The sequence below is a fragment of the Balaenoptera musculus genome, chromosome 3 (genome assembly GCF_009873245.2).
Source record: "Balaenoptera musculus isolate JJ_BM4_2016_0621 chromosome 3, mBalMus1.pri.v3, whole genome shotgun sequence".
Classification (NCBI taxonomy): domain Eukaryota; kingdom Metazoa; phylum Chordata; class Mammalia; order Artiodactyla; family Balaenopteridae; genus Balaenoptera; species Balaenoptera musculus.
In genome coordinates, this window is record NC_045787.1 from 615256 (window position 1) to 627431 (window position 12176).

Consider the following 12176-nt stretch of genomic DNA (forward strand, 5'->3'; position numbering starts at 1 on the left):
GAACAGTATGGGGATTCCTCAAGAAGTTAAAAATAGAACTACCACATGATCCAGCAATCCCATTCCTGGGTATGTATCCAAAGAAAGCAAAAACACTAACCCAAAAAGATAATATGCAGCCCCACGTTCACTGCAGCACTATTCACGATAGCCAAGACACGGAAGCCACCTAAATGTCCGTTGATGGATGAATGGATAAAGAAGATGTGATGTATCTATACAATGGAGTATTATTCAGCAATAAAGAAAAAAATCTTGCCCAAAACATGGATGGACCTTGAGAGCATTATGCTAAGTGAAGTAAGTCAGGCAGAGAAAGACGAACGCCGTATGATCTCTCTCGTATGAGGACCAGAAACATGCAAATATGTGTATAAACCAAACTCACATGTACAGAGACGAGAGCGCTGATTGCCGGGGCTGGGGGTGAGGGTGGGAGGAATGGGTGAAGGAGGGCAAAAGGGTTAGACAAGGCAAGTGCAGGTCTCCTCAAAACACTTTATGTTTTTCACGGGTGGGGTCTCAACCCCGTTGCTTGAAGGGTGGGTTTAGGTTCCTGTGTGTAGAGTTGGGGAGGGGGCGCTGGGCTCCGTCCGCTCTGACGCACGGGGGCCGGAAGCAGCCTCAGAGCCACGAGGCGGTGTTTCCACCTGACGCCACACAGGTGCTGCCAAAGAGAGGAAAACCCTGATGACTCTCCTCAGAGTGCCCGGCCCTCGGGCTCCGGAGCCGCGACCAGGTATAAGCCTTTAGCGTCTCCAGCCTGTTTCTCTCTGCTGTGGGCACTGACGTCACTCGTGGACACGCGGGGCCTTCTGAACTAAAAACACAAATGCATGGGGTTCTCTTCCACTTTGGAGCTGATCTTCCTTTGAAATAGGAAACATGAGGCTTTAATATGAATGAAAGAGACGAAGAGTCCAGTGGTTTTTCCAGAGGAAGAAGTCAGATAGAGGAAGGTGAATCTGGGTCTGCAGCTCAAACCCAGGGGCATTAAACCTCGTCTGAACGGGAGCGGTGGAGGGCACGGCGGTTCAGGCATGTGGGGGACGAGGGTCTTGTTGGTATGTTGCGTGTCGTGACCTCTGTGGCCAGGAAGCTTGGAGGGCAGCTGTAGGCGCTGGAAGGATGATCGCCCGCGATGTTCCGTGTTCTGTGAAGTTACTCGTTGTTAGCTCTGAAGACGGAAACAGGAGCAGGCACGACAGGGAGAAAATTCGGTCTGCAGATTTGTTGCAGAATGATTTAGTGTTAAACAAAAAACGCAATTCCAGGGTGCTGAGAATTGAAATCACTGAAGACATTTTCGGCATACTTTATGGCCACTTCTCAATTATCTGGGGTAGAGATTATGTGTGTGGGTGTGTGTGGGCATGTGTGTGCCTACGTGTATATATATATATGTGAAGGTACGTGTGCATGTGTGTGTGTGTACACGCGCATGTATATGTGTTTTCATGCATATGTGTATGTGTGTACACGCACGTGTATACATGTGTATACATATGTAGGGAGTGTGTGTGTGTGTGTATATATATATATGGCTTCTCACTGACCCTCCTCTTATTATGTTTTCCTTGCACGTGTCTTAGGGTGGAGTTATTTCCCCAGCAGGTGGCCTGGGTGCCCTTCCCGCCCCCCTGTAACTTATTCACAGCCGTGGGCTGAGTCCCCCGTGGTGCGTGTTTTCAGGCCTTCCTGCCACGCGCGTGCCAGCCATGCTCTGGTGGGGTATGGTGGCCTCACCCAGGAAGCAGGTTACGGCCTGTGCTGGCACGTGAGGTCTGTAGGCGTTTATCTTAGGAGACCCTTTGGTCCTCAAACGACTGAGCTTCTAGACCTTCAGTTCCAAATTCGGTTATTTCCCAGCCTGGTTAAGCGGCGCTAATGCAGGGGCACCAATGGGCAAATCTAGAAATGCCCCTCGGCTCCTGAAGTGCGGTTGTAGCTAGGGAAGCAAGACGCCGAAGGCCTCTGTGGTTGCGGGCAAGCCCCGCACCGCCCCTCCCCCGAGGCCTCGCTGTCCTTAACTTTCGCTTTGAAATCAGGAGCTCACAGCCACAGCCGCTGTGGCCCCTCGAGTGGAGACCCTCCGTGGCGTTGCCGCACCTGAGTAGGAATTATTAAGCCCCAGAACTGTGTCGTCACACCTGAAACTGTTCCGCCGCTGAAGCCGAGACTCCCACCACCTGGCGTTTCCAGACAGACGCGCTGGCCCGGCACCTTCCAGTCAGTTCTGCCCAGGCTGCCTCAGTTTCCCTTGCGGGTGTTTCTGAGATGTGTGCCCACCAGGCCTTCAGGCAGCGGCGTGGGCAGACCCCCTCTGCCCTCCGTTCTCTCCCGCCTGAGGCCACCGTCCCCCCTCCTCCCGCTGCCCCACCCCACCTCCTTCCCTGTCCACTCTGCTGCACCCCTGACCTTTGACTCTGGGGCGTCTCTCCCCAGTGCCCCAGCCCTTGGGGTTTCTTGAGCCCTGCCTTTGCCTTCTCCCGCGTGGCCCAGTTCTGTCCAGTGCATGGTGAGCCCAGGCCTGCCCACCTCTCACCCCACACCAATCCCGCCGCGTCCGGCGTCCTGACAGCCCCGAGCAGGAGCCCAGCTTCCTCTCCGGCCCCCCCACTTGGCCCAGGTCGCCCTTGCCTAGATCTCCCATCACCCCCGCCCCTTGCCCGGCCCCAGGCTCCTCCCAAACTGCCCCGAAGTAGCCTTGGTCACCTTGGGCACTGAAGTAGCACAAGCCCGCTGGGCGCGTCCCCTGAGGACCCCGGCCTCCTCCCTGAGCCCCGCGAGCCCCTGGCTGCCTGGGGTGCTCACTCCAGCCCCGCATCTCCACCCTCTGCCACACCCGGGTCCCCATCCTGGTCCCCAGCGGGCCGCCCGGCACCCGGGGCTGTCGTTTGCAGGAGTAACCGCGGGTGGAGCTGCCGTCCGGGGGGGTGGCGGCTGTCCTCGTGGCCTCTGGGGAGCTAGTTCCCTGGCCGTGCTGACCGCAGAGCCGGAATCAGGGTGGTTCCAACGGCCCCTTCCAGCCGTTCCCAAGGCCCTCCCCACGTGCCGCTTCGGTCCTACCTGCTTTACCTGCCCAGGGCGTCACCTGTCCATGGCGGGGAGGTAAGGCCTGGCTCTGTCTCTGATGATCAGAAGCCCTGCTGGACTGATCAACATTCCACGACGGCCGACAGCCCGCGAGGGGGGCTGGTGTGAGGAGAGCCCAGGGGCAGCCGGGGGGTGTGGCCAGAGGGTGCTCTGCGCCCCTGGGAGAGGCGTGCTGGGGTGACGGGCGCAGCAGGCGCGATCCATCTGGCTTCCGAACAGGTGGGAACGCGTGGTGAACAGCACCTTCGCGATAGTACCCGTGACCCTGGGCGTGGGCGCCGTGGGCCCCGGACCCCAAGCGTCCTCCTGGCATTGAGGCCGCCCTCTCCTGAGGGAGCTGGGGAGCACCGAGGGTCTGTTCTACCAGGAGCCATTCGCTCTGGAGGATGCCCCCAGCTGGCGTGCTAGGTCCTCCTCCCCCCGCACCCCTCCCGGTGCTCCCCCAGGGGAGCCCCTCCCCCTCCCCTCCCCCTCTCCTTTCCCCTCCCCCATCTCTCCTCCTCTCTCTGACTTCCTGTGTTCTTCTCTTCCCCCTGCTTGGGCTCCCATCCACACTGGGCCCTCCTGCCCCCGCCTGCAGACATCTCATCTCGGGACTCCGGAATTCACCCAGTCCAGGCTCTCAGAAGCGGCCTTGAACTTACATCCCATGGGGCTGTATTTCCAGACCCCAAGATGCTCTATGGGCTTTAGCTCCTGAGCTGCAAGGGGGCTGCAAACTCCTCTGAGGGGATAACCCCATATTTTTCCTGTTCCAAGATCAGCGGTGGGGCCAGGGCAGTTCCTGGGGGTGGGTGCATGCAGCCCGGCTCTCCCAGGGGGACCCTCTGGATTCTTGAGACAGCAGCGTGTCCTTGGATCCTGCACAGAAAGGAAATTGGACTCAACACACAGAGCTAGTTTTCCGTCCTCTGGGGAAAACTAGTTCTCAGAAACTCAGGCCTGGGGCCTCCTCGGAGTCTAAAGAATCCACTGTGGGAGCAGACGCGGCTCCCAGTCTGCCCTCGCGGTTTGCGCTGTGACCCTGGCTTTGGAGCAGGGCTGCGGTCTCCCCACCCCTGCGGCCGGAGGAGGGGCCTGGTCGCAGCTGGGTTTCTGGCCAGTGTGCTTCCCTGTCTGTCCCCCGTTTCCGGAGAAGGCCCTGTGAGCGTGTGCGTGGGCAGTCACTCTGCACCCCGGCCTCGCGTCACTGGGAGGACAGCCGAGGCCGCACGGTCGGCGGCCGGTTCAGGGTTCTCAACCGCCTTTCGGCTTCCGGATGGTGCTGGGCTCGTTCTCGTCCCAGAGCCCACGACTGTTACCTTATATGGAAAACGGGTCTCTGCAGATGTCATTAAACGCAGGATCTAGAGATGAGAGATGGTCCTGGTGGCCCAAACTGCCACCAGGTGTATCTCTGTAAGAGGAAGGCGGGGGGCGGGGGGCTGACCCACAATGGAAGATGCACCCAGGAGAGGCCGCGTGGCCACAGAGCAGAGGTTGGCGGGATGCGGCCATGAACCCTGGGGCCCCCAGGAGCTGGGAGAGGCAGGAGGGACCCTCGCTGGGGCCTCCGGGGGAGCTCCCTGCCACACCGTGGTTTCTGACTTCTGGCCCCAGAACTGTCCCCAGAACTGGGAAAGGATACATTTCTTTGTTTTAAGCCACCCAGCTGGTGGCCATTTGTTACGGCCGCCCCAGGACACTGACACACTGTCCTCCAGGCCCTGTGACCCTTGACAGCTCCTGTTTGTTGAAGCCCAAATCCCGCAGACCCCCGCACTAAGCCCTGGTGAAGAATCTGGGTTGAATCAACCTGGATTTTTGAAGGAAACACAGTGCAGGTTTATCTGTTTGGAAAAGAGGAGATGCCTGCCCTTCCTGGAGCAAAACAAGGCCTGAACTAACCCCAAGGGCTGCTGCCTGGAAGGGCCTTGAGTTTTCCCGGCAGCATCTGCGGGGGGTGGTGGCGGAAGGCCGGGATGTGAGCCCCCACCCGCCCCAAGGCTTGTCAGCTGCCGAGGACTCGCCACAGACCCGCGTCCACGCCAGGACCCCGGGTGGACCCGGGTTCAGGAGCCAAGCAGCCTGGTGGAGGCCGGGCACCCCTCACGGCCGCCTCTGCGGGGAAGCAGACTCCCATGCAGGTGGGCGGCCACAGGAAGGGGCGACCGGGCCCGAGCGGCCGGGGAGCTGGGCTGCAGGATCCCCCTGGGGTCTCAAGTTTGCAGCGGTCTGTAAGATCCTTCCAGGATGCCCAGCATGTTTGTCAGCAGCAGTTTCTAACCAGACCCTTTAACAGGCCGATGAGGAAGCAGGTTTATAAAGGCCATCTTTTCACATGCCCCGCCCGGTTCACGGCTCCGTGGGAAGAGCAGAAACTCCGGCCACACCGTTTCCCTCAGGGCTCTTCCCGGGAGTCGGGGGGCGGAGAGCCTCTGCTCCTTCAAGCGTGTGGGGTTTCCAAGGAAAACGGGCGGCCCCGAAAACCCGGGAACATGTTTCCTAAGGTCGCAGAGGCACTGAATTTTGAAGGGATATGTGAATGTTGACGTTTGGAAAGCGGACGGCGTTCAGGAGGTGATCGTTTACGTCACCGAAGGTTTCTCCTTTCCAGTCACCCAGACCTCCCCACACCCACCTGGCCTTAAACAGGAGCCCGTCTCCTGCCCCTCAACCAGGCTCGCACGAGGGGTGGACGGCCCAGCGTCAACAGCTCTGGTGGATGGAGGGGGCACCCTGGCCGTGGGAATGTGCGGCTAGACCTCTTGGCTTTTCACGGGAGGCCAGGGCCTGAGCTTTTAGGTGGTACGTCCCAACACCTCTGTGCCTGTAGGCCTCACCTGGGCAGATGGGCCGTCCTGGGCCTTTCAGCAGGACCTGGCCAGGCCAAGGGCCGCTTGCTGGGAAGGACCAGGAATTCAGTTTTGTGCCGTGGCTCATGGAGCAGACGTCCTCGGGAGTCTGAGCTCAGGACAGAGGCACAGCAGGGTGCGTGGCCTCTGGGGGCCGTGGCCCATGGGCCTGGTGGGCTCCCCCAAGAGCCCCTGCGGGTGAGAGGGGCGGGGATGGGACCATGGGGACCCTGCAGCGAAGGCCGCGGCCACCTGACGTTGACGTCCAAAGAAGGACAGGGAGAATAAAGCATCAGGATACGTGGGCCCTGGTGCCGTCCCAGGGGGCCAGCAGAGCGCCTGGCAAAAGGAGGGCCCGGCGGATGCCGGAGAGTGAACGCAGATGCTGCAGGAGCGAGGGGGGAGCTGCAGTGGGTCGGCAGGAGCTCAGGCCCCACGTGGATCGTAGAGCGTGGCGATCTCGCAGGCCCTGCTGGCTGACATGGGGGTCCCGGGGCCGCATGGGGATGGAGCCCGTCACCAGGAGAGTCAGGAGGTGGTTGGTGCCGAGGACCATCCGGGCAGGCGGGGAAGCGGGAAGGCGGGGGCCAGACCGGGAGGCGAGGTGAGGTTGGAGGGTTCTGTATGCAGGAGGCCGGGGCTCCTCTGGGGGGGCAAAGGGGAGCGAGGGGGGAGGTTGATGCTGGGGAGGGTCTGCAGCCGGGGCTCAGAGCAAGGGGGGTGCACGCCAGCCTGGGAGGGGCATCCCAGGAGGCGTGGGGCTGGACCGCCCTGGGGAAGGCGCTGCGGCGGAAGCGGGGCCCTTGAGCAGGGCCATCAGAGATGGGGTGTCTGTCTGCACCCCGGTCGTGCTCGAGGGCCCTGGTTTTCGGGTCACTTAGGAGGTCACTCTGCGGGGAGTGGCCGCACATCTGGTCAGCAGCCCTGCGGGAGGTTTTATATGTTGCAGTTAAAGCTCTTGGCCCTCCTATTGAGCCAAAGCAGTGAAGATTAAAGGGCATTTTTGTGTAACCTGGACGGATTTGAAATCACCAGTCACAGGGAGCACGGTTACTTTCCCTGCAACGCTCTTTCTTTCCCTTGATTGCTCTGCATCACAGAGGTCGTTGTTGACTCAGGTCTTAAACACTGCGTGTTCTAACATCGGGGTGTACGTGGATGAACGTTCCTTCAAATGTTCTGAACGTCCAGCTCTACTAGGGAAGGAGGTCATGACGGCTGTCGTATCCGTGGCTGATTAGGTACCGTCCTGGCCCGTTGTGTCCTTACTGTGTTTGCGATCGTAGGGGAACATCTCAGGGTCCAACCAAGGGTCTGTGCAGACCGTGTCTGTCTTGACCTTCCCCCAGCCCAAAGCATTTATCACCTTCTCTGTAACCAACACAATACGCCAAAAGCAAGTGCTCAAATTATTTTAAAACAAAAAAATGGGGTGAATTTTTGAACTTCCAACGTTTTTAAGCTCACACGTAGAGGGCCTGGGTGGGTCTTGTTTTCCCTTTGACCTCTCAGCCGAGCCAGGCGAGCGATGTGGAAACCCTGGCTTCCTGCCTGTCGCTCTGGCTCCTGGTGGCCGAGTCCTCCGGGCCAGCCACCGGCCCTTTCCCAGAAGTGGGTCTCGGGGCCTCAGCCGTTTCACCCCGAGACTGGCCCTTCTAGCAAGAAATGCTGTGCTCTGTTGCCAGCTGACCCGCAAGCCTCTGGCACCTGGTCCGGGAGCTAACCGCTGCTCCCCACAAATGCCTGGGACCTCAGCTGCATGGCTTATTTTGATTTTACAGAAAAAAATTTAACCAAAAATCAGGTTTTTAGAAGTGACTGGAAGTTATCTTAACGTCCACCCGGGAGAGAGCTCAGCCCTGTCTTTGAGCGGGAGAGGACCTTGTGAGCCCGGGCGCTGCGTGTGCAGGGCGGTCACAGGACCCCAAGGACTCTTGGAGCGAGGTGAAGCGGGTGCTTTCGATGCCAGCAGGCTGGGTGGTGGAGGGAGTGGCGTCTTAATAATCGGGTGTCTTTATTTCTTATTAAAACAAGTTCACTGCCCACCTGGTGTGCTGAGAGAACTACGGAAGTAGCCTTATTCTGAAGGGTGTGACATGGAGGGGGTTAGGGCAGGGGATTAGGAGAGAAGAAGATGCCAGGGGCACCTGTGGAGGCTCTGGAGACAGACGGCAGGGGTCCCCCTCCTTCCTGGGCCCAGCGACACCGGCTCCACCCCGCATCTTCCTCGAGGCTCCGTCTGGGCAGCGATGGTCCCTGCACCGTCCAGGTGCTCCTGTGGCGCCCACGGCCGTCAGAGCCCCAGGCCAGGTTCCCTGACGTCACGTGCGTAGGGGCCCCCAGCACAGCCGGCATCTCACCCAGAGGAGCCCACGCTGTGTCCCTCGGCCCCGCCCTGCTGCACCCGCGTTCCTGGGGAGACCCCAGGGCCTGGGGGGGGGGTTCCCTTCCCCATGCAGAGCGGGACGTCCGGGCCGGTCCTCACTGAATTCACCCAGGGCAGCGCGTGCCCAGAATAGGAGGTGTGCGTTTGTCTCCTCGTTCCCGTGGACCCAAGTATCTTAGGGCGTGTTTGTGGTTTGTGTTTGTCATCAAGGCCTTCTTCAAAATAATCAGTTTGAAAATCTGGGTAAAAGCATTCTAGGTATTTTTCGTGGTTTTTGTTTTGATTTGTTTGCTCTCAGAAAGAACAAGCTAGACATGCAGAGCTGTGTTTGCGGATGGCCCATGTCCCCTCCCCTCCTGCCGACGGACACGGCCATCCCGAGGGCACTGGTGGGCCTGGCGCGAGGGGCTGGGTCTGGCTGGTGGCGTCAGGCACCTAGATGGGGAACCTGAGAGCAGGGACCAGTGTCACAGCCACGTGGGCCGAGCCGGCACCGGGCCTTCTGCTGTTCTGGTGGTGACCGGGGCACCTCGGGCCGGCAGAGGCTCCTGCAGTCACCGGCCAGGGCGAGGATGCCGCCAGGCGGCCCCCGCTCCTGAGAGCGCGGCCCCATCTCCCTGCCACCCAGTTGGTCCCGCACGTGGTCCCTCCCGGCCGGGCCTGATCAGCGCCCTCTGAGGCACCGGCGTGGTGACAGTGCTTCCCACCCCAGGTCCGTCTGCGTGACAAGGTGGCAGCGGGACAATCTGACCCAACAATACCGGCACGTGGAGATGACGTCAGGCCTGTTTGTGGACAGGTCAGGGCTGGTCCCCCGCCACTGCCCGCAGCCTGAGGGGCAGCGGTCGGAACCCTCCACCATCCCCCGCGGGACCCCGAGCTTGTGGGGTGTCAGGTGACCTGGCGGGGCAACCCCGCTGGGCCTCCTGCCGAGTTGACTCCAGCCTGGGCCTGAGCCCCTGGGAGAGATGAGGGGCCCCAAGTGATCTGGAGATGCTGCGTCAGGAGGTCTGATAGAGCCTTGGGGCCCAAGAGGGCCGTGTAGCCAAGCAGCCTGGGGGGCCGTGTCCACACACACGTCTGAACGTTGCATCCTTGGCCGGGCTCTCAACAGCTCTGTGGCTTCGGAGTCAGAACGGAAACATGGGGGACAGAGACGTCCGTCTGCCCAGGAGTCACCGGGGGAAACGCCCAGGTCCTGGGGGCGGCACCGTGTGACCCGCCACTGGGACACTAGATGGAGCCAGGGTCTGAGGCAGCTTCCCTGGCCACGTCGCCCATCTTCCCGTCTCTGTGCTCTGACTTTTGTGGGCTGTCTCCACGGGCCACGTGAACTTCTGTTCTGTAGCTTCCTGGCTGAAACACCCTTTGGATACGTCGGAAGTCTTGTCCCGTTTTTCCGTAACTGGTCTTGGGATCGGCTGTGGAAGCCGGGGGGCTTCTGTCTGTGCCCTTGGCCTGGCCGCCCTGGAGGAGATGCTGTCCCCCTGCAGCCCGGCCCCTGGGTTTGTGGGTGTTTCGGGGGCAGGTCACTCGGGTTCTTGCCCGGCTGTGACAGGAGATGCTGCGTGCGGGCCAGGGAGCAGAGGACAGGCGGCTTCTCCTGTCCGCAGCCCAGGGTTCTGGTCTGTGCCCACCTCTCGCAGCAAAGGCCAGGCCGGAGCTTTGTTCTCACTGTGGCTGCGCCCTCGGGCAAAGACCATATCCCTTGTGCGGGGCTCCTGTTGAAGCCCTGGCGCTCTCACGGGCACCATGTCTCGTCCTGGAGACGCTTCTCGTGGAACCAGACAACATCCAGGGATGTGCGTGTGTTTTACTTTCAAAAATCTGAGGCTTAGTGAGTGTGGAGAGGTTGGTATTTCTAGACCAAGAACTCTTGACGCCCCAGGAGGTGGGGTCCGGTTCCGGTACCCGGAGCTCGTGTTGGGGTGCACACCGTCTGCCCTGTCCTTTCTCCCTGCAGGAGCTGCCCGGCGGGGACCCCAAGGAAGGACCTTTCCGGGACGACCCGTGTCCCCTAGAGGGTAAGTCCTGCTCTCCAGACCTCACGGACGCCACACCGTACCCCAGGCACCTGCCCCCAGGACACCCTGACAATGGGGACCACCCACGCCCCACGCTCCCCGACCTATCCCACCACACCCAGGCCAGCCCTGGCTGGTCGCGGGTCCCCACCGGTGGCCGTTGGCAGGTGCAAGCCGGGTTCCCCAGTCTTAAAAGCAAATTGTTCTTAGATGTGCTTAGAAACACATCTCACGTGGGCTCTGTCACGTGGAGACGACACGGACTTCGGTCTGGGGGTTGGAGAAGCAAAAGGCGAATCTCAGGGCTTCTGCCTGTCCACGTCCCTGGAGACCCGCGAGCCCGTGGGCCGGAGAACAGGTTCCGCACATGGGCGTTTCGGTGAATCCACGGGTCACCCGTGGGTGTGATGTGCCGCATTAGTGTAAGGCTGCCCAAAATGGTCTGCGTGTGAAGCATGACCGCCCTAGTCACCGCCACACGTGTGCATCTGCGTGGAGCAGGTCCACCTGCGGAGTGTGACAGGTGACCACCGGGCTTGTCCGAGGGTCAGGTTCCGGGTGAGTGTTCTCAGCATTACGTGGGCGGGGAGGGCAACCGGCAGGGCTGTCTTCGGAGGGGCTCCGCGAGCCCTGGTCAGGAGCTCGGGCCCCGGGTGTCTCCTGGCAGCGGTGTGTCTCCCAGACACGCCCGGCTCCTGTCCTGGGGAGTGAGTGAGCCCGGAGACGAGAGCGCTCCTTGTGCGTCGGGCCCGGAGGTCGGGGAGGGGGCTGCCCGGCGCACAGGCAGCTTCCCAGGCTCTGGAGTCGCGGGCTGTTGGGAGACCGGACCGTGTCGCTGGGGAGGGGAAGCCAGACAGCAAGTGCAGCAACCCTCCTGGAGGCCCCTCGGGCCGGGCTGCCTGCCTGTGGGCCTGCAGGGCACCCGCTCCCGCCCCAGGCTTCGGAACCACTGCAGCCAGGCAGGCAGAGGCAGGGGCGCGCGTCCGGCCACGGCTCACCCCGGGGAGGGCCGCCCTGGCCTCCGCTCAGGTCCCTCGACGCCGCGTGTTCCGGAAGCCCAGGCCCTCAGCCCAGACCCGTCTGGAGAGGGTCTCAGGCCCGGCGAGGACTCGGTGGCCCCGGGGCCACACCCCTTCCCCAGCCCTGCGTCAGCCCCCGGGCCGGGCCAGGGGAGACGGACCCGCGCCACCCCTCTCGTCCCTGCAGTGGCCCTGCCGCCGGAGAAGGCCGAGGGCCGAGAGGGCCCGGGACAGCTCTTCGGCACAGACGATGGAGAAAGGGCAGCGAGCCGCGAGGGCCCCCGCGGGCTGGGCAGGCGGCGCCTGAACGTGGACGTAGGTCTTTGCCCTGCTCCCGCTCCTGCAGGCGGCCAGGCGCCTGGGGGGGGGGGCACGTACTGCGCTGACACGGGGTCCCTGCGCCCTGCAGCTCCACGCGGCAGGCTGTGCTGGGTGGAGGTGCCGCCGTGCACTCGGCCAGAGCTGGCCAGTGTGGCCCCAAGTAATTCAAGGCACTTCCCCAGCGCCAGTGCCAGCACCACGGAAATGATCCAGCAGTCGACCGTACCGACCTCTCACCTCCCCGCCCGCCCGGGAGGGAGGGGCCCGTTTCCTGGAGGGCAGGGCGGGGGTCGGGGGGTCGGGGTCCCGGCGCGAGGGTGAGGATGGCCCCGCCTGTCCCCGCGCACCCCTGCAGGCACTCCAGTGTGACGTCTCCGTGGAGGAGGACAACCGGCAGGAGTGGACGTTCACGCTCTACGGCTTCGACAACAGTGGCAAGGCCACCCGAGAGGTGACACGCTGTGTCTGCGTCAGACGGCCCCTGGAGGGGCGCTGG

General features: G+C 61.9%; 1 protein-coding gene across 3 annotated transcripts in view; it reads left to right on the forward strand.

The window, feature by feature from the left end:
- NKD2 (NKD inhibitor of WNT signaling pathway 2) overlaps positions 1–12176 on the forward strand; it is a 28075-nt gene that overhangs the window by 12251 nt on the left and 3648 nt on the right. For all 3 annotated transcript variants that reach the window (XM_036848625.1, XM_036848627.1, XM_036848628.1), the window contains 3 exons: positions 10280–10340; positions 11547–11674; positions 12036–12131. In XM_036848625.1, the coding sequence (XP_036704520.1) occupies positions 10280–10340; positions 11547–11674; positions 12036–12131 (285 nt within the window). The remainder of the gene's footprint in view (positions 1–10279; positions 10341–11546; positions 11675–12035; positions 12132–12176) is intronic.